The sequence below is a fragment of the Rana temporaria genome, chromosome 10, assembly GCF_905171775.1.
Source record: "Rana temporaria chromosome 10, aRanTem1.1, whole genome shotgun sequence".
NCBI classification, from domain to species: domain Eukaryota; kingdom Metazoa; phylum Chordata; class Amphibia; order Anura; family Ranidae; genus Rana; species Rana temporaria.
This window is the reverse complement of record NC_053498.1, coordinates 140,069,221-140,090,829: the sequence shown is the minus strand read 5'-3', so window position 1 is coordinate 140,090,829 and position 21,609 is coordinate 140,069,221. Positions and strand designations below refer to the sequence as shown.

Genomic DNA, 21,609 nt, shown 5'->3' with positions numbered 1-21,609 from the left:
ACGATTCTGGCCAAAATGAGAATCACGATTTTATTGCTTATGGCCCGTACACACGATCCGAATATCGGACGAAAATGATGGTCCGATGAAGAATCGTACGATTTTCTGATCGTGTGTACACTACTTTCGAGAGCCGATCACGACCGTTCATCCGATATTTTTCGATCGGACATGCACGAAAATTTTCCTCGTACGATGTAAGATCGTACGATTTTCGTTTAGTCAGTACAGTTGTCGTCCGACAATACAATACAAATACATTACAACACATGACATCACTTCCGATTATTTTTTTCGGTCGTACGAGAATTTTCGTGACTTTAATAACCTATTTCATTTTACTTGCGACTATTAAGCGAAAAAAGTCGTACGATCCGTCGTACGATATTCGGATCGTGTGTACGGGCCATTAGAATGAAGATCACGATTCTCACGATTCACAGGAGGGGCCCGTGCTCTTGGGACACACACCGCTCTCTGGTGTCTGTAGCAGGGGGGGGGGGGGGGGGAGGTGTCTATACTGGAGGGAAAGGGGGTCTGTACTGAGGGGGGGGGGGGGGGGGGGAAGACAATTTTTTTTTTGCACCAGTGCCATTTGCCATCCAGTGCCATCTGCTAGTGGCAATACCGGTGCCACCATCCAGTGCCAATTAGTGCAACCTTCCATCCAGTGCCATCTGCCAATGCCACCTGCCAGTGCCAATACCAGTGACACCTGCCAGTGCGATCCAGTGCCACCTGCCAGTGCCAACTAAAGCCATCAGTGCCACCTGCCAATGCCAACCAGTGCTAACTATTGCCACCCAGTGCCACCTGCCAGTGCCACCTGCCAGTCAGTGCCAATTAGTGCCACTTGCCAGGGTCACCTGTCAGTGCCACGTGACATTTGCCAGCGCCAACCAGTGCCATCTGCCAATCAGTGCCACCTGCCAGTGCCAATAAATGCCACCTGCCAATCAGTGCCATCCGCTAGTACCATCTTTCAGTGCCATCCAGTGCAACCTGCCAGTGCCAATAAGTGCCTTCTGCTAGTGCCATCTTCCAGTGCCACAAAAAAAAAAAAAAAAAAAAAAAAAATCGGCCTAAAATAATCGGCCGCAAAAATCGGCATCATATATCGGCCATCAACCGCCCAGATTTCTAAATATCGGCATCGAGCTCTACTACAAATGCAAACTAAAGGCGATTGTGTCCAATGTCATCCAGATGCTTCAGAAGAGATGAGTCTTAAGTTTATTTCCTGAAGGCCCGATGGTTTTCTTCCATGCAGATGTCCGTGGGTAGAGCGTTCCATAGCCGTGGTCCTTGGACTGCGAATCTTCGTTCTCCTTTAGATTTGTAGCGGGACTTGGCGATGTGAAGGAGATTTTGGTTGGTTGATCGGAGGTTCCAATTAGGGGTGTAGTGTTTTATTTTCTCGCATAAGTATTGAGGCGTGTTTCCTTGTGTACATTTGTGGGTGAGGCAGAGGGTCTTGAATGCAATTCGATCCTTTACGGATAGCCAATGGAGAGTCCTCAGGGCCGGGGTAATTGATGGCCGGGGTAATTGATTGCCAAGGTTCCCCCCCCCCCCCCGTTACCAGTCTGGCTGCTGTGTTCTGGACGACTTGTAGACGAGAAATCTGGTATTTGGGTAGACCTAGGTAGAGGGAGTTTGCGTAGTCGAGACAGGAATTGATGATTCTTCCAACTACTAACTGCTGTGTCCTCTTCCGGGATGATGGGGAGGAGTCTACGCAGCAGGCGGAGAAGATGGTGAGATCCGTTGACTACTGATCCTATTTGTGTGTCCATGGTCATGTTTGAGTCAAAGATGACTCCAAGGCTTTTGACTTTGGTGCTTGGGGTGATGGTTTGTCCAAGGATGGTGGGTGGTGTCCAAGTCGTCCTAGAGTTTGTCTTTCGGTTTGTGTGGAGAAAGAAGTTTTGTTTTTAGATCCATTGAGTTTGAAGGAGCTCTCCATCATCCAATCATCGATCAATGTCAGGCACTTTTCTAGTCCGTGATATTGGTCTTTTTTGTTGGCGATACAGATGCAAGTCTTTGTGGGGATGTCTCTATCAGCTTTGCAAATCTAAAGAGGGAAATTTTTGCCCATTTTTAAAAAATAGCTCAAGATCTCTCAGATTGGATGGAGAGCGTCTGAACGGCTATTTTCAATTGGATTTAGGTCTGGACTTTGACTGGGCCATTCTAACACATAAATATGCTTTGATCTAAACCATTCCATTGTAGCTCTGGCTGTATGTTTAGGGTTGTTGTCCTGCTAGAAGGTGAATCTCCACCCCAGCCCATCTGACCAGCTTCCCTGCTAAAGAAATGCATCCCACAACATGATGCTGCCATCACCATGTTTCACAGTGGGGATGGTGTGTTCAGGGTGATGTGCAGTGTTAGTTTTCTATCACACATAGCATTTTGCTTTTGGGCCAAAAAGTTCAATTTTGGTCTCATCTGACCAGAGCACCTTCTTCCACATGTTTGCTGTGTCCCCTCCCCCACATGGCTTCTCACAGACTTGAAACGGGACTTCTTATGACTTTCTTTCACCAATGTCTTTCTTCTTGTCCCTCTTCCATAAAGGGCAGATCTGTGGCGAGCACGACTAATCATTGTCCTGTGAACAGATTCTCCCACCTGAGCTGTGGATCTCTGCAGCTCCTCCAGAGTTACCATGGGCCTCTTGACTGCTTCTCTGATGAATTCTCTCCTTGCCCGGCCCGGTCAGTTTAGGTGGACGGCCATGTCCTGGTAGGTTTGCAGTTGTGCCATACTCTTTCCATTGTCGGATGATGGATTGAAAAGAGCTCTGTAATATGTTCAAAGCTTGGGATTTTTTTTTATTTTTTTTTTATAACCTAACCCTGCTTTAAACGTTTCCACAACTTTATCCCTGACCTGTCTGGTGTGTTCTTTGGCCTTCATGATGTTGCTTGTTCACTAAGGTTCTATAACAAACATCTGAGGGCTTCACAGAACAGCTGTATTTATACTGAGATTAAATTACACACAGGTGGATTCTATTTACTAATTAGGTGACTTCTGAAGGTAATTACCGTATTTATTGGGGTGTAGTGCGCTCCCGCGTATAGCGCGCACCCCTAAAGTTGCCCAGAAATTCATGTGAAAAAAAGATTTTTGTACTTAGTTTGGTGTCTTGCACGGCGTCCATCGGCGGCCTCGTCGGGTCCGGCGTCCGTCTGCGGCTTCGGGTGTCCTCTTCGTCGGGTCCGGCGTCCTTCTGCGGCATCCTCCTCGCTCGTTTCCCACGCCGAGTTTGAATACCGAGCGCAGTACACGTGCGTATAGTCGGCAATGCTCGCGCTGACGTCCTGGACGTACAGGACGTGAGCGCGAGTGTAGCCGAGACTGCCCGACTATACACGAGTGTACTGCGCTCGGTATATGTCAGCAGTATTCAAACTCGGCGCGGGAAAGCAGGTATCGGCGTATATCGCGCACTCACGATTTTGCCCTGATTTTCAGGGCAAAATAGTGCGCGGTATACGCCGATAAATACAGTAGTTCCACTAGATTTTAGTTAGGAGTATCAGAGTAAAGGGGGCTGAATACAAATACACGGCACACTTTTCAGATATTCGTAAAAAAAAAAAAAAAAAAAATAGAAAACCATTTATCGTTTTCCTTCCACGTCACAATTATGTGCCACTTTGTGCTGGTCTATCACAGTGATGGCGAACCTTGGCACCCCAGATGTTTTGGAACTACATTTCCCATGATGCTCAACTACACTGCAGAGTACATGAGCATCATGGGAAATGTAGTTCCAAAACATCTGGAGTGCCAAGGTTCGCCATCACTGGTCTATCACATGGTCAAAGGTTTTTACAATGAACCCCAAAAAATATATGGAAGACAAACGTCAGAGCTCCCAAAACAGATCAGTGACGTGTCGGGAATACAGTGACGTAAAATACATTTACGTTTTTTGTTTGTGACATGACAAAATTTACAATAAAATGCTTTTTCTTGGCTCCATATATAGGCAAGGGTTTACAACCTATTTAATGTAGAGAATGTATTAAAAAAAAAAAAAAAAAAAAAAAAAAAAGGTAAAACACACACTAAACTTTACAACCACGTTTTACTACAGGTAACCCTATAATAAGGTTTACCTGTAGCTTCCCCCGGATATCTCCTAAACCTGCATGGTTTAGGCTCACAACCTGCATCTGATGTGAATAATTGTAAAGGTACATAGTATGGCTGGAAGCCTGGCACTGATTTTGGATATTGGTTGTTTTCAATCAAAAGAAATGGAGGTAAATTTAAACTAGCATCATATAATCATAAAATAAACAAAAGAACAAAGACCTTCAAACGTAATAAAACCATAAAAAAAATGGTGTAAATGTCGGCTCTTTTGGTGAAAACAAAAGCAAGTCCCAACCTTGTACTAAGAATAACTGGCGATTGCAGAGCGTGCAGACCTGTCTGGTGACTCAGCGTTTTTCCCGCACAAATCCAAAAAGGAAGGACATCTGGGCTATTTTAACCACTTAAGGACCGCCGCACGACGATATACGTCGACAAAATGACACGGCTGGGCACAAGGGCGTACCTGTACGTCCCCTTTAAGACCCAGTCCAAAGCTCTGTCCTGGGACGGGTGATCTGTCTATCAAAGTGCCACGGACAAGGGGGGAGAGGCTATATATGACAACACGCAGCGGGGGAACACACAGCTATTTAAAGGGGAGTTCCAGCCAATTTGTATGTTTATTAAAAGTCAGCAGCTACAAAAAGTGTAGCTGCTGGCTTTTAATAAACAGACACTTACCTGCTCCAGCGACGCGCCGGCCGGGGCTCCGCTCCTCTCCCCCCCTCCCCGGCCGGCGTCTTCATTCTCAGTGTGGGCACCCGGCCGTGACAGCTTTCGGCTTCACGGCCGGGCACCCACTACGCATGCGCGAGCGGCACTGCGCATGCGCGAGCGGCGCGGCCCTGCGCCGTGTAATTGGCCAGGCGATCGCCTAGGACCTGTGACGTGTCCTAGGCGATCGCCTACAGCAGCCCCTTCCTGTAGGCGATTAAGCTTAGTCGCCTACAGGAAGGAGGAAGTGGGACAGGAAGTCCCACTCTTCCTGAAGCCCCCACTCCCTCCCCAAAAAAATTACATGCCAAATGTGGCATGTAAGGGGGTGAGGAGTTGGATAAGCGGAAGTTCAAATTTGGGTGGAACTCCTTTTTAAATGAAAGCTGTCCTAGTCTCTGCCCGCAAAAAAAGTATCGGGTGAAGCATCAGGAGCATTTGCGCGAGTACAAGCACTCGCGCAAATGCTCAGTATCGGTACCGATACTAGTAGCGGGACAACCCTAAAAATAAGCATCAATAATATTACAAGGTCAAAAGGTTTTTACAATGAACCCCCAAAAAAAATATGGAAGACAAACGTCAGCACTCCCAAAACAGATCAGTGACGTGTCGGGAATAAGGTGCACCAAGTTTCTCTGTCAGTCACTCACCTGGCCCTCCGATAGGTGAGGTAGCTGGGGTTATGCCCTGAACATTTAAGCCGAGCTGGTGAGAGGAGACGGGGGCTTGTGCTGCTGCTGGTGGTCCAGGGGGATTCTCTCTCTGCGGAGAAGTAAGCGGCGTTGTGGGCTGTGAGGACGGCCCACCAGCAAGTCGAGCCAGGCGCCTACGTCTGATCTGTAAAAAAAAAAAATATAAAAAAGATAAAAATTCATGAACACAAGCAGCACAGAAGCACAGCACAGATGTACACAGTCATAGGAACTCCAGCAAAGTTGGGCATACAAGGTGAATAAGGCTCTGCAGGGATAACAAATGAGTCAGAACATGGCAGACATTCAAGTTTCTGTAGAACGTGGTACCTCAAGAGTTCAAAACACAGACTTCTGTAGATCTCTCCGAGAAAACCCGTCAAAGTGGAAATATGGGAGCCTTCACTGCCTACTTTTTTTTAACCACTTCAGCCCCGGAAGATTTTTACCCCCTTACTGAGAGCACTTTTTACAATTTGGCACTGCGTCGCTTTAACCGACAACTGCGCGGTCATGCAATGCTGTACCCAAAATACATTTGTGTCCTTTTGTTTTCCCACAAATAGAGCTTTCCTTTGGTGGCATTTAATCACCTCAGCGCTTTTTGTGCTATAAACAAAAAAAAAAGAAAGAACGAACGACAATTTAAAGCGGAGGTTCACCCTCAAAATAAACTTTTTAGTTAACCTATCTCCAGCCTTAATAAAGGCTTGTAGCGTTGTCATTTTTTTAAATGTGGACACTTACCTGTCTTCAGCCTCACTTCCGGGTCTTCTTCCTTGCGAGGGAGTGGGCGTGTCGCTCCTTTTCCCCCCGACAGGGAGATCTGCGCAATGTCTCCTGGGAGTGAGTGTTGATCCTCCCAGGAGACGATTGACATGCGGGTAAAGTGCGTCATCGCCTTCCGAAAAAATCCGACGGGGACTCGGCTCTTTACGGCGCCTGCCGTTTAGAGCTGACTGCGCAGGCGCCGTAAAGTGCCGAGTCCCCCTCGGATATTTTCGGAAGGCGATGACGCGCTTTACCCGCACGTCAATCATCTATGCGTCGTATTAGGAACGCCTACTACCCAGGGGGAGCGAGAACCCGGAAGCCGGGTGAAAACAACGAAAAAACGTAAGTACAGCGGGGAAAAAAAAAAAAATCCAGCATACTGTTGATGTCAGCAGTATGCTGGATGTAACGATATGTAGATGTTTTAGGGTGAACCCCCGCTTTAAAAAAAAAAAAATATAATATATATATATATATATATATATATATATATATATATATATATATATATATATATATATATATATATATATATATATATATATATATATATATATATATATATATATATATATATATATATATATATATATATATATATATATATATATATATATATATATATATATATATATATATATATATATATATATTTTACACATATATTTTACATTTTTGCTATAATAAATACCCCCCAAAAAAATACCATTTAGAGATTTCCATACCATCCCCCCTTGTCCGCCGCAGGGGGCTACTTGCTCTGGCGATCCGTTGCCGCACACGGCCACCTTAACATAAGGTAAGCTATTTCTTTGCATTTTTCCCCTTTTATGTTGCAATACTGGCTATTGTTGCATTATTATGTTTGCTTAAACTAATTGTATATTTTGCTTTATAGATTGTTTCTCTTGAGGAAGCAGTTTCACCGCAAAACTAGTCGAGGCATAGACCAGTCTATATGTTTGTAATAACAGATTATTCTTTAGGGACACCCTGAGTCTCTGTTTTTTCAATTCTAACTATGCTACTTTTGTAACAATTTTATCTGTAATAAAATTCTCCTTTTTATACATATGTATGCTACTCATTATTACCAAGTACCGAGACAGTCCATCAACTTCAGGGGGAGGGAATGCGATAGGGTCAGCATTAGCCACTGTCCCTTTGCCCCTATCCCTTTTTTCACCCCCCCCCCCCCAAAAACACACACACACTTATCAGTTTAGACCAATATATATTCTACACACAAAAACAAAAACAAAAATCGCAATAAGCGTGTATGGATTGGTTTTCGCAAATGTTATAGCGTCTACAGACTATAAGAAAGATTTACGGCATTTTTTTTTTTTTTTTACTAGTAATGGCGGCGATCTGTGATTTTTAGCAGTACTGCGACACTGATGGACAGATTGGACACTTGACTCTTTTTTGGGATCATTGATTATTATACAGCGATCAGTGCTATAAAAAAAAATACTTTCCTTTACAGTAGGGGTCTCTAAACTTTCTAAAGAAAGGGCCAGTTTACGGTCTTTTAGACTTGAAGGGGTCCGGACTGTACCTAATGGGAGCAAACAATCTCTGACCTTTGGTATTGGAGAGAAATAGTTGGTATCAGTGGAAGGAATGGTGCCCCATTTTTGTTGGCAGTGGAAGGAATTATGCCCCATTCATGGTGTTGGTGGCAGGAATTATGCCTCAAGAGCCAGTTAAAAGGCAAGCAAAGAGCTGTATCTGGCCCCAGTCGAGACCACGGCATCACAGGGTAGTAGAATAGGCTTAGGATGGAGGGTGGGAGCAGGTTTAACCACTTTAAGCCTCGGACCAAAGACCAGAGCACTTTTTGCGATTCGGCACTGCGTTGCTTTAACTGACAATTGCGCGGACGTGCGACGTGGCTCCCAAAACAAAATTTACATTTTTTTCCCCCCAAAAATAGAGATTTATTTTGGTGGTATTTGATCACCTCTGTGGTTTTTAGTTTTTGCGCTATAAACAAAATAAAGGCGACAATTCTAAAAAAAAAAAAAAAAAAAAAATTCAATATATATATATTTTTTGCGATATTTATTAAATTTTTTTTATTAAATTTTTTTATATTATATATATATATATATATATATATATATATATATATATATATATATATATATATATATATATATATATATATATATATATATATATATATATATATATATATATATATATATATATATATATATATTCTCAGTTTAGGCCGATATGTTTTTTTTTTTTTTACCAAAAATCGCAATAAGCGTACATTGATTGGTTTGCGCAAAAGTTGTAGCATCTACAAAATAGGGGATAGTTTTATGGCATTTTTATTATTTTTATGGCGGCGATCTGCAATTTTTATCGTGCCGGCGACACAGACACCTTTGACACCATTTTTGGGACCATTGCCATTTATACAGCGACCAGTGCTATAAAAATGCACCGATCACTGTATAAATGACACTGGCAGGGAAGGGGTTAAATACTACGGGGCGATCCAGGGGTTAAGTGTGCCCAAGGGAGTGATAATTGTGGGGGGGGGGGGGGGGGGGGATGGGCTACAACTGACATGACAGCGATCACTGCTCCCGATCACAGGGAGCAGTAGATCCCTGTCATGTCACTAGGCAGAACAAGGAAATGCCTTGATTACATAAGCATCCCTCTGTTCTGCAGCGTCGTGCCACGATCGCGAGACACTGGAGGACAGAATCCGCGGGACCCTTGTGCATGGTCATGGAGTACGCTGCAGGTGCCCACTAAGCTGCGATTTAAAGGGGATGTACCTGTACGCCCATTTGCGCAGCCGTGCCATTGTGCCGACGTACATAGTCATGCGCTGGTCGGAAAGCGGTTACAATTCGTATAAATCTTTATTTTGTTTACTAAAAACGTTCTTTCATCTCCACCCGATTGGGCAAAGTTATAGCGTCTCTTTAACCACCATGTCACATTGGAAAGCCCGTCACTGGTGAGAACAGCGGCATGATCACTTTGGAGGACACAGCATGGAGTGAGAACACCCACCTGACTGCATGTGTTGCCACCTTGCCGGCTGAAGGAGCGAGCAATGCTCTCTTGCTGGTGACCCAGATTTTTCTAGCGTTTCCGACAGCGAGGGAAAAACAAAAAACAAAAAATCGGGTATGCATCTTTCCTTCGTTTTCTAGCAATCCTGCAGCTGAGGAATTAGAAACAGGATCACTAGTATGACAAGGGCAGAAGAGAGGATAGTCTGCGTGGGAACCGACATTCGCAGACAAAATCCTGCAAAAATGTATATATAAAAGAAACTCTGATGCTAAAATAAACAGTTTCAAAATGTGGGCTCTGCAAGGAAGAGGTTTCTTAGTCAGCTCCGTCATTCGCTCAAGTATTGCAGAAAATCCATTGTTGTCGGGAGAATCTTCTCAATACCCGACCCGAAGATCTCTGCAAATCCCCAGTTACCCAAGTTGGAGTCCCAAGCCTTTTGTGACGTCCATCGGCCCCCGCTGTCACATCGGAGAAACAATAGAGAGTCACTTGCTTCTCATTTCCAGGAAGCACCATGTTTTCTCTTTGCTCGTATCAGATGAATGCAGAAGCAGGGGAGCAAAGGAAGGGCAAGAAGGGTACAATACAGAATATGTAAATCCAACATTTCATATTCCCGATATGTGTCTGCTGTACCGTGTATGAAAAAGAAATCCTGTTATCTTTGTATTGCTTCCTGGTGTTCCTGCCAGTCCCTCTGCTTTCCAATTAAAAACAGGCCACACTAAGCAGGAGCACAGCATGGTCAGTTCTCAAGCTGTGCTGGGAACTCAATGTACCCTCCTCCAATAATCAGACTTGTCCTGGCACACACCCCCAAGCACAGCCAATGCTATGCAATTCACTTTTAATATTTAAAGCAAAACTACCCCATCCATCTACACCAGGGGCCCGGAGCCTTCTGATGTGGCCCGCGACCTCCTGTTCTGGGATGGCTGGATGCCAAGCCCAGATAGCAGGTTGCCGACCTGCCATCCCAGAGCTTCAGTGTTGTGAATGAAGCTGGCGGTAGAAGAAGTGGCTTTTCAGAAAGTGCACCACACCTGCAGGAGATAATATACGTCAAAGCAGGGCCGGATTCCAGACAAGGCCACTGAGGCCAGGCCTCGGGACGGCAGTGGGTGCAGGGGCGGCGCCGCCTGTGGGGGGGGACGTCACGCCGCTTACAGCCAATCGTTGATCGGTCCTCGCTATGCTCTTTACGTCGCTTAGCAACTTTCCTGAAGGTTCCCGAGCGTTCCCGCACAACCAGCCTATAGGCCTATAGTGAGGCACCCGAGCCACAGAACTTTCCCGAGGCTTCCAGTCCGAGAGAGCGCTGTCCAATCAGGGGCAACGGGTTGGTCAATTACGTCAATAAGAAAGGAGAAGCTTTGTGAGCGTTCTAGACAGAGCTGTTAGTCAGACAACAGCTCGGGCAATCAGTGCCGTGAGGGGGCGGGCTAAGCAGAAGCTTCACGACTGTTCCAGATGGAGATGTCAGTCAGGCAACAGCTCGGCCAATCAGTGCTGTGAGGGGGCGGGCTAAGGAGATAGGCACGGAGAGACATACATTTGTGTACGTGTATACCCTTAGCCAATCACAGCGCGGCCCTAACAATGATTCTACCTACGGTCCCCTCGGAACTTTCCCTAGAGGTCTTAGACGAGTCAGCCAATCAAATCGCTTTACTGACACACCTGCAAACTTTTTGCTGTACTCTGACTGGTCAGCAGCTGGATGTCTACTCAGCTGTCAGTATGAGAATCTCTCAGCCAATCAGCAGATAAAGTGGGATATTCTAACCGTTCCAGAAGAGAGAGATGGAAAAGACATGCAACTTTCAGGGGTTTCACTTTATTAAGAACACCCTTCTAGTTGGACCCCATTTTGCCTTCATTCTTCGTGGCATAGATACAACAAGATGTTGGAAACGTTCCTCAGAGATTTTGCTCCATAGTGACCTGATAACATCACACAGTTGCTGCAGATTCGCCGGCTGCACTTCCATGATGCCGAACTCCTGTTCTACCACATCCCAAAGATGCTCTATTGGATGAGATGTGGAGACCCTTGGAGGACAGGGACCTCATTGTCCAGTGGTGAGATGATCGGGGCTTTGTGACATGGTGACAATATCCTGCTCAGAAGATGGAGACACTGATCATAAAGGGATGGACATGGTCAGCAACAATACTCGGGTAGGTCGTGGTGTTTAAATGATGCTCAATTGGTACTGAGGGGACCAAAGTGTGCCAAGAAAATATCCCCCCCCCCACCCCACCAGCCTGAACCGGTAATACAAGGCAGGTTGGATCCAATGCGCCAAATTCTGACCCCACCATCTGAATGTCGCAGCTGAAAATCGAGACTCATCAGACCAGACAACGTTTGTCCAATCTTCTATTGTCCAATTTTGGTGATCCTGTGCCAATTGTAGCTGCAGTTTCCTGTTCTTAGCTGACAGGAATGGCACCCGGTGTGGTCTTGTGCTGCTGTATCCCATCTTCTTTAAAGTTTGAGGTGTTGTGCATTCAGAGATGGTATTCTGCATACCTTGAATGAAACAAGTGGTTATTTGAGTTACTGTTGACTTTCTATCATCTCCAACCAGTCTGCCCATTCTCCTCTGACTGGGCATCATGATGTCCAGTAAGATTACATGCCAACGCGTGCCCGAGGGGGTGTGCAGCGCTTCGATCAGTAGTGCTGTGTGTCACTCTGACACACCTCATCTCCGATTGTAGTAGGAGCCTCCGACAGAGGCTCTTTACCATGTGATCAGTTGTGACCAATCACAGTGTGAACCAGGAAGTGCCGGTAAACGGCTTTCCTCTGACATCAACAAGGCATTTTCCTCCACACAAATACCGCTCACTGGATATTTTCTCTTTTTTGGACCATTCTCTGCAAACCCGAGAGATGACTGTGTGTAAAATTTGCAGTAGATCAGCAGTTTCTGAAATACTCAGACCAGCCCGTTTGGCACCAACAACCATGCCACGTTCAAAGTCACTTAAATCCTCTTTCTTCCCCATACAGACGGTCGGTTTGAACTTCGGCAAGTTGTCTTTACCACGTCTAGATGCCTAAATGCGTTGAGTTGCTGCCATGTGATTGGCTGATTAGAAAATTGTGTTACCAAGAAATTGAACAGGTGTACCTAATAAAGTGGCCAATGAGAATAGGTCTCCATCTTCTTTCAAAATTATTATGGAGGAAAAAAAAGTGCCCAAAGAAGTCTGTTGCTTTGCCCTGTATTGGCAAAGCACAGGTTTGTTTGAGATTTTATTTTTGCCCTCAATCCATTGCCAGAAAGGTGCCCATTTACAGAACAAACGTGTGACTCAGCAACGCAGACATCTGCTCTACTGGCTTATGTGAGAATTGGTCTTTAATGACAGGTTCCCTTTAATTCTCTGCCCTATAGTGACCTCTAGAACAGTCGTCAGTTTACAGCATACTACAAAAGATGTCCAGCAAACAAGCTCCATGCCGTGTCCCCCGGGGACCATGTGACAGCAGCTATAGAATAACACACCCTATGCGCTTTACAGTTAATGCGTACGTGCCGACACCACGCGCAAATTAAATGATCACCAGCAAATGAAAAGCAGAAAAACAAAAAGCAAACAGACAACAAAAATAACGCGGTGTCAGGTAATTCCACGGGGGAATTCTGCTGACCTTTCACCCTATTTTCACCTCTTTTCCAAAAACACGTCAGAAGGGATTTTGCTTTACAAGGTTATTTCACTTTAATTTCAGAGCCCAATAAACTGATAAATGACAGAAAGTGAGATTTTGGGGACTGTCAGCAACTACTAGATTCTATTGGATGCTTTGTAATTGGCAAGAATGAATCAAAACAGGCAAAACCAACCAGTAAAGTTTCCTAGAGATATCTAGAGAGATAAGGAGATATCTCTTCTCTCTATGGAAATCTCTATAGGTATCCATAGGAGAGAAGAGATCTCCATAGGAGAGAAGAGATCTCCATAGGAGAGAAGAGATCTCCATAGGAGAGAAGAGATCTCCATAGGAGAGAAGAGAGAAGAGAGATATCTATAGAGAGAAGAGATAAGAGATAAGAGAGAAGAGAGATATCTATAGAGAGAAGAGATAAGAGAGAAGAGAGATATCTATAGAGAGAAGAGATAAGAGGGAATGAGATATCTATAGAGAGAAGAGAGATATCTATAGAGAGAAGAGATAAGAGATGAGAGATATCTATAGAGAGAAGAGATAAGAGAGATATCTAAAGAGATAAGAGAGATATCTAAAGAGATAAGAGAGATATCTAAAGAGATAAGAGAGATATCTAAAGAGATAAGAGAGATATCTAAAGAGATAAGAGAGATATCTAAAGAGATAAGAGAGATATCCATATAGATAAGAGAGATATCTAAAGAGATAAGAGAGATATCCATATAGATAAGAGAGATATCTAAAGAGATAAGAGAGATATCCATAGAGATAAGAGAGATATCTAAAGAGATAAGAGAGATATCCATAGAGATAAGAGATGAGAGATAACCATAGAGATAACCATAGAGATAACCATAGAGATAACCATAGAGATAAGAGAGAGAGATCCATAGAGATAAGAGAGAGAGATCCATAGAGATAAGAGAGAGAGAGCCATAGAGATAAGAGAGAGAGCCATAGAGATAAGAGAGAGAGCCATAGAGATAAGAGAGAGAGCCATAGAGATAAGAGAGAGAGCCATAGAGATAAGAGAGAGAGCCATAGAGATAAGAGAGAGATCCATAGAGATAAGAGAGAGATCCATAGAGATAAGAGAGAGATCCATAGAGATAAGAGAGAGATCCATAGAGATAAGAGGGAGATCCATAGAGATAAGAGGGAGATCCATAGAGATAAGAGAGAGATCCATAGAGATGAGAGAGATCCATAGAGATGAGAGAGATCCATAGAGATGAGAGAGAGAGCCATAGAGATGAGAGAGAGAGCCATAGAGATGAGAGAGAGAGCCATAGAGATGAGAGAGAGAGCCATAGAGATGAGAGAGAGAGCCATAGAGATGAGAGAGATATCCATAGAGATGAGAGAGATATCCATAGAGATGAGAGAGATATCCATAGAGATAAGAGAGATATCCATAGAGATAAGAGAGATATCCATAGAGATAAGAGAGATATCCATAGAGATAAGAGAGATATCCATAGAGATAAGAGAGATATCCATAGAGATAAGAGAGATATCCATAGAGATAAGAGAGATATCCATAGAGATAAGAGAGATATCCATAGAGATAAGAGAAAGATCCATAGAGATAAGAGAGAGAGCCATAGAGATATATATATATAGAGACAGATCTCTCACACCAGTTTGTGGACACTATAACTTTTGCGCAAACCAATTAATATACACTTATTGGGGAAAATTACCAACAATATGTAGCAGAATACAAATTGGCCTAAATGTATGAAGAAATGGTATTTACAATTTTTTTATTGTATATGTTTAATAGCAGAAAGAAAAAAATGTTTAGTTTTTTTTTTTTGGAAAATTGTCTGTTTTTTTTGTTTAAAGTGCAAAAAATAATAATAATGAAAAAAAAAAAAAAAGCAGTCAAGGTGATCCAATACCACCAAAAGAAAGCTCTATTTGTGGGGGGGGTGACAAAATGGATAACGCTAACCCCTAATCCTAACAAACAAATTAATAATAATGAAATAATAATAATAAATTATTATTAATAATGAAATAATTTAATTAACCCCAAACCATAGCCTAACCCCCCCCCCCCCCCAAAAAAAAAAAAAAAAAAAAAAAAAAAGGAGGAGGAGGTGGCTAAAAAAAAACATAAAAGGATTGAACAAAATATTTTACACTATTGGTTAAAAAAAAAAAATCAACCGTCAAAGCTCAAAAGCACTTTAAAAACGCTGTACAAAAACGCTCAAACGCCTAAAAAAAATCCAAAAAACTCAACGCTCAGGTGTGAATGCAACCTTAGAGAAATACTTTGATTTACTGACATGAACTGCCGGGTCCAACGCCTCTACACCACCAGTGCAATACTCGATATTAACCTTTATGCCAAGAGCCTATGCTGTGTCCCAAGAAGGGAAATAAAATATGTATAGCTTCTATAAAGAAGCGTGTTAGTGCATGCCAATGAATTCCTCTGAAATGCTGGAATACACACCATTTATTACCCCCCCTTTTTTTTGGCACAAAACAAAATATAAGAACCCTGAATCTGATTGAGGAACGCTGGAAATGGCTTGGCTTAGGGCTACACAACGATACCGCCGACTCACGAGACTGAAGGTCCAATGAATATTAAAGTGGATCTGTTATTACAATGCAACAGCTGAACCGGGGCACGTGTCAGAGATCCCTGAACACATTGTTATTATTGGGAGTTACGAGTCTCTACTACTTGACATCTGTAATATAAGATTCCAAAAGTTTGTTTAAAGGACACCTTCAGGGGAAAAAAAAAAATGGAAGGTCAGCTCAAAAAAGCCACACCAAACTTTTACCCTTTAACCCCTTCCATACAGAGCATTTTCACCCTCTTCCTGCCCAGACCAATTTTTGGTTTTCAGCGCTGTTGCACTTTGAATGACAATTGCGTGGTCATGCAACACTGTACCCAAACGAAATCTTTATGTTTTTTTCCCCCCACAAATAGAGCTTTCGTTTGGTGGTATTTGATCATTTCTGCGGTTTTTATTTTTTGCGCTATAAACAAAAGAGCGACAATTTTTTAAAAAACAATATTTTTTACTTTTTTATTTAATAAATATCACAATTAAAAAAAAAAAAAAAAAATAGTTTCCTCAGTTTAGGCCGATACGTATTCTTCTACATATTTTTGGTAAAAAAAAAAACGCAATAATCGTATATTGATTGGTTTGCACAAAGGTTATAGCGTCTACAAAATAGGTGATAGATTTATGGCATTTTTATTTTATTAATTTTTTTTACTAGTATTGGCGGCGATTTGCGATTTTTTACTGTGACCGTGACATTGCGGAGAACACATCGGACACTCTTGACACGTTTTTGGGACCATTCACATTTATACAGCGATTAATGCTATAAATATGCATTGATTACTGTGTAAATGTGACTGGCAGGGAAGGGGTTAACAACTAGGGGGCGCTGAAAGGGTTAATATGTTCCCTGAGGTGTGTTTTTAACTGTAGGGGGGGGAGGGGACTCACAAGGAGAGGAGACCGATGTGTGTTCCTCTGTACTGGGAACACACATTGGACTCCTCACCGCTGACAGGAGGTGGATCTGTGTGTTTACACCCCATCATTACACACACAGATCGACACTCCTGCCGCGATTACCATCAATCGCAGGTGCCCGGCGGCCGCGCGCGCGCCCTAGATCGCTGGGAACACAGGACGTCATACGACGTCCACCCGGATCGAGAGAGGGTTCCTGCCGGCGTATTTTACAATGCGCCGGTAGGGAAGTGGTTAAAATCTCCATAGGCGACGTTTAAAATATTCTACAGGTTGCATGTTTTGAGTTACAGAGGAGTTCTAGGGCTAGAATTATTGCTCTCGCTCTACTGATCGTGGCGATACCTCACATGTGTGGTTTGAATACAGTTTACATATGCGGGCGCTGCTCACGTATGCGTTTGCTTCTGCGTGCGAGCTAGGCGGGACGGGGTGCGTTTTTGGCAGTGGGGGGCAAACATACAAAATCAGCAGGGGATCAAACACTTTTTTTTTTCTCTCTCACTGTGTAGCGTCAAAGGGTGGGTCAAGTCAATATTGAATCCCAAGCACTAAATACACCATTAAAGTTCATGTGAATGTAAAGGCAGGTGTCCCAATACTTTTGGTAACAGTGTATAATGTTACAGATGCTCTCCTTGCACTGAAAGCACGTGCTGTGTATAAAAATAAAATAAAAAAAGGGCTGTGAAAATTGAATGGAATTGGCACGAGAAGCACTTTGTGGTTTATTTTTATCACAAAACGTCTGCTATTTTCAGGTGACGGATTCGGTTTGGTAGGAAACTAGGTCATGTTTTTAAGCAGTCATCGCTTAATAATGAACATATAAGCGTCACACTCAGATCATTTGGTTGAAACTAAAATACAGTGCATGTGGCTGGCAGACATTCCTCCAGACACATACTGTACACTCACCCCAGTGATCAGCACCATGGTATTTACTACACATGTGGATGGATGACAAAACAAACAGCAGTTGCAATAAAATAAAAAACACGGTCTGATTACTAATCACATTACGGTGCGGCCGCGGCATTCAGCACATGACGGCTCTACGGCAACACAGAATAAAATGACGCCAGTGTGTTCTCTGGAAATTGATGGACTAAAGGTTGCTGCTTATGGTCAGTTCAATGCAAACTGAAAGTGTAAGCCCGTCTACACAGCGAATGTCATGGATGGGGTTTTACATGAACCCATTTAGTCAGTGTTGGTAAGTCCCTAGGAGGAAATATTCTGCTATATAGAGCATTCCTGAACAGTACATGGGGGGGGGGGGGGATTTTTCACACACACACACACACACACACACACACACACACACAGCTTTTAAAAACAGACGCACAAAGACTGAGAATCTATCTTAACCACTTCCTGCCGGCCTGACAACATTGTACGGCCGCAGTGTGGATCCCAATTGCCGGGAGGTCGTCTATATACGGCCTCCGGCCACTGGGGCCGCGCGCGTCACTGAGATGCCGATGCGCGTGCCTGGCGTCCACCCACGATCGGTGGTTAAACAGAGAAGGACGTGGATCTGTGTGTGTCGCAATTTTTTGCAAAATCGAGATTTTTTTTTTCCCCCTTGAAAATTGTCATATTAGCAGGTTATTTATAACACACAGCATATGCATACCACAAATTACACCCAAAAACACATTCTACTACTCCCGAGTATGGCGATACCACGTGTGAGACTTTTACACAGCGTGGCCACATATAGATGCAGGGAGCACCTTCAAGCATTCTAGGAGCATAAATTAAACATATCATTTGTTGACTACCTCTTGCACTTTTGAAGAAACGCCCCAAAAATTACCCCATTTTGGAAAGAAAACACCAACGTATAATCTGAGGCATAATGAGTCTTTTAAACATGTCATTTTTTTCTTCAAGTTTTTGAAAAATGTGAAAAGAAAAATGAAAACGCATTTTTTTTTTTTTTTTACACAAAGTTGCCCATTTATACAACATTTCTTAAAGCGGTGGTTCACCCTAATTGTCAAGTTTTTCTTGTTAAAACCAGCAGCCATTGTACTGTATCTATCCGTTTTTTTAATTTTTTTAATAGGCCTCCTTACCTTGGAATGAGGGCCTTTTGTGAGCTGTCACTCACATTTCCCCGCGGGAGTGGGCGTGGTTTCGAAAAATCCCCGATCAGCGCTATGTCTCCTGGGAGCGAGTCCTGAGAATCCCAGGAGACGCGCTGTGTTTGAAATCCCGCGGGTCACGTGACTAGTCTGGCTAGTCACAGCGGGGAGTGTCCTTTTCAGGACGCTGCCGGCCGTTGTCCTAGCAACTATGCAGTGTTGACGGCGCGGCTCGCCGTCACACTGCATAGTTGCTAGGACAACAGCCGGCAGCGTCCTGAAAAGGACACTCCCCGCTGTGACTAGTCACGTGACCCGCGAGATATCGCGAGATTTCAAACACGGCGCGTCTCCTTGTATTCTCAGGAGACACCGCATCCCGGAAGATAATACAGGAGGGATTCACGGTGCCAGCAGTTAAGATGGCAATGTCCATCATCAGATTTTATAAAATCTTCTTTTGGGGGGAAATCGTCCTGATGGCGGCTGCGACTAGGAGACTGGTGAGTACAATTTTCGTTGTACCATCAGCTTTACAAAAACGTCTTTAAAAAAAAACGTTTTCCCGCGGAACTACCGCTTTAACACATAGCACATATCAAAAATTACATTCCAAAATAGATTCTCCTACTACTACAGCTATACCACATTTGTGAGACTTTTCCACAGCCTGGCCACATACAGAGGCCCAACATGCAGGGAGCACCCATAGAGTGTTCTAGGGGCATACATTTCAAATCTAAATGTGACTACCTATTACACTTTTCTGAGGCACTGTAGTGGCATGGATGAGAACTGATGTGGCATGGATGAGCATGAATAGGGATGGATGAGCCGTGGATGGAGATGGCTGAGCATGGATGAGCCATGAATATGGGATGACTGGGGATGGCCGAGTACGGATGGGATGTCTGAGTATGGATGGGTATGGATACTGCCATGTGCGTTCCCCCCAAGGGGCGAGTGGGAGCACGTTATATTACACCCTCCTAGAGTAAGAGCCGCGCTGTAGCCGTCATTCGGCTATAGCGTGGTTGTTAAAAAAAAAAAAAAAGTTCTGGATTCTTTCCTAAATGTACATCATATAACTGGGTACTAATATTAAGGCCTCTTTCACACGGAGCGGATCCGTAATTGATCCGATCCGTGTGTGTCCGTCGGCTCAGCGGGGATCCCCGCTGAGCTGTCAGCGGACAGGGTGGTCCCCGCACACAGTGCAGAGACCGTCCTGTCCTCCGCTCTCCCCTATGGGGATCCAAAATAGGGTTTTCTTCCGTCCGCAAAAGCGGAATCTTTGCAGACGCGGATGGTTGCGGACGTTAGCGGATGCATCATCCGCCCAACGTCTGCAATCCCATAGGGAACCATTACAAGTCCGTAAACGGACTTGTAATAAACGGACCGCACTCAGCCGCAGTAAGCACAGAGTCTGAAGTCACCAAACGGACATCTTTTTACACCCACCGAACTCTTGCATTTCACACTTATTTTTAGCACTAAACCGAGCTTATATAGTGAAATACAGGACTTAGAACTCCGTGGCACTGTTTTGATGTTGAATTTTTAAAGCAGCGTTCTGTTCTGCAAGATCGGCAAACGTGTGAGATCGGAAGGCTTGCCATTTCTTTTAAAATTCATCATCAAAACAGCGTCTCAGAGTTCTAAATCCTCTGTGTCACGATATAAGTTTACTTGTAAAAAAAAAAAAAAAACGCAAGACTTTGGTGGGTGTTAAAAGATGTCCGCTAGGCGGCTTCAGACTGTAGGCTTAGTGTGGCTGAGTGCGGGGTGCACCAAGATGGCCACGGCGGAACGTCACTTCCGTTACAAAATCTGACGGGTCGCCTAATCTGACAGAACACCGGTACAACTGTGCAAGACCGGAGATCAGATTTAATATCCTTTTCTGCTTGAGCTGTTCTTTTGCAATGTATTGTAATTGCATGGTACATTCACCTCGCCACCATTTTCCCCTGAAATTATGCAGCATCACTCCTAACACTTAAGGGTTAATGCACATAACTGATCAGCCTTGTACTAGAAAACAGCAGCTTGAGAATAAACAGTTCAACTGACTCTGTTATCAATCAGCCGCAAACGTGCAGCTGGAATGTGAACAGCTTCAGTCCGATTGGCAAATATAAGCAACAAGGACAATCCTTTTTTTTTCAGCACGCGGCCCTACTAGATCCTGTGTTAAAAATACCAGGCGTGTGTAAAGTAAAACAATAGAATCCTTATCATTGTGTTCTTTTTTCTGGTGTCGGTTGAGTCGGGCAGACACAGACCGCATTCAACCACTGCTCAGCAGACAGATGGACAAAGACTTCCTTCCCATACAAAGAAATGGTGGTTGCTCACAGTAATTGGATAATATACATTTATTATTATACAGGATTTATATTGCGCCAACAGTTTGCGCAGTGCTTAACAAACATGAGGGCAAACAGTACAGTTACAATCAGTGGCGGTGTGTCCATAGAGGGCGCAGGAGCGCCGCCCCCTCTCGCTCCTGCACCGCCACTGAAAAACATTGCATGAATCTATGTATTGTTGCCGCTGCCGCCCACTATTCAGATGGCCGGCCCCCTGGTGAGTGCCGGCCATCTGAATAACCTCAGCTGGTTGGCTGTGGAAGTGTCTATCACGGTGATGGCGAACCTTGGCACCCCCAGATGTTTTGGAACTACATTTCCCATGATGCTCTACTACACTGCAGAGAACATGGGCATCGTGGGAAATGTAGTTCCAATACATCTGGGGTGCCAAGGTTCGCCATCACTGGTCTATCAGATCAAGCGGTTCCGATAGGCTGTAATCGGAAAGCCTGAGGGCTGTAATCGGAAAGCCTGAGGGCTGTAATCGGCTTCCAAATAGTTAACCAGGGGACGCACAGGGTGTGCGTTCCTTGGTTAACATTGACACACATCTCAGCCAATCAGGTT

General features: G+C 44.0%; 1 protein-coding gene across 3 annotated transcripts in view; it reads right to left on the bottom strand.

Moving 5' to 3' along the window:
* UBE4B (ubiquitination factor E4B) overlaps positions 1-21,609 on the bottom strand; it is a 107,629-nt gene that overhangs the window by 75,477 nt on the left and 10,543 nt on the right. For all 3 annotated transcript variants that reach the window (XM_040326412.1, XM_040326411.1, XM_040326410.1), the window contains exon 2: positions 5,490-5,676. In XM_040326412.1, coding sequence (XP_040182346.1) covers positions 5,490-5,676 — 187 coding nt within the window. The remainder of the gene's footprint in view (positions 1-5,489; positions 5,677-21,609) is intronic.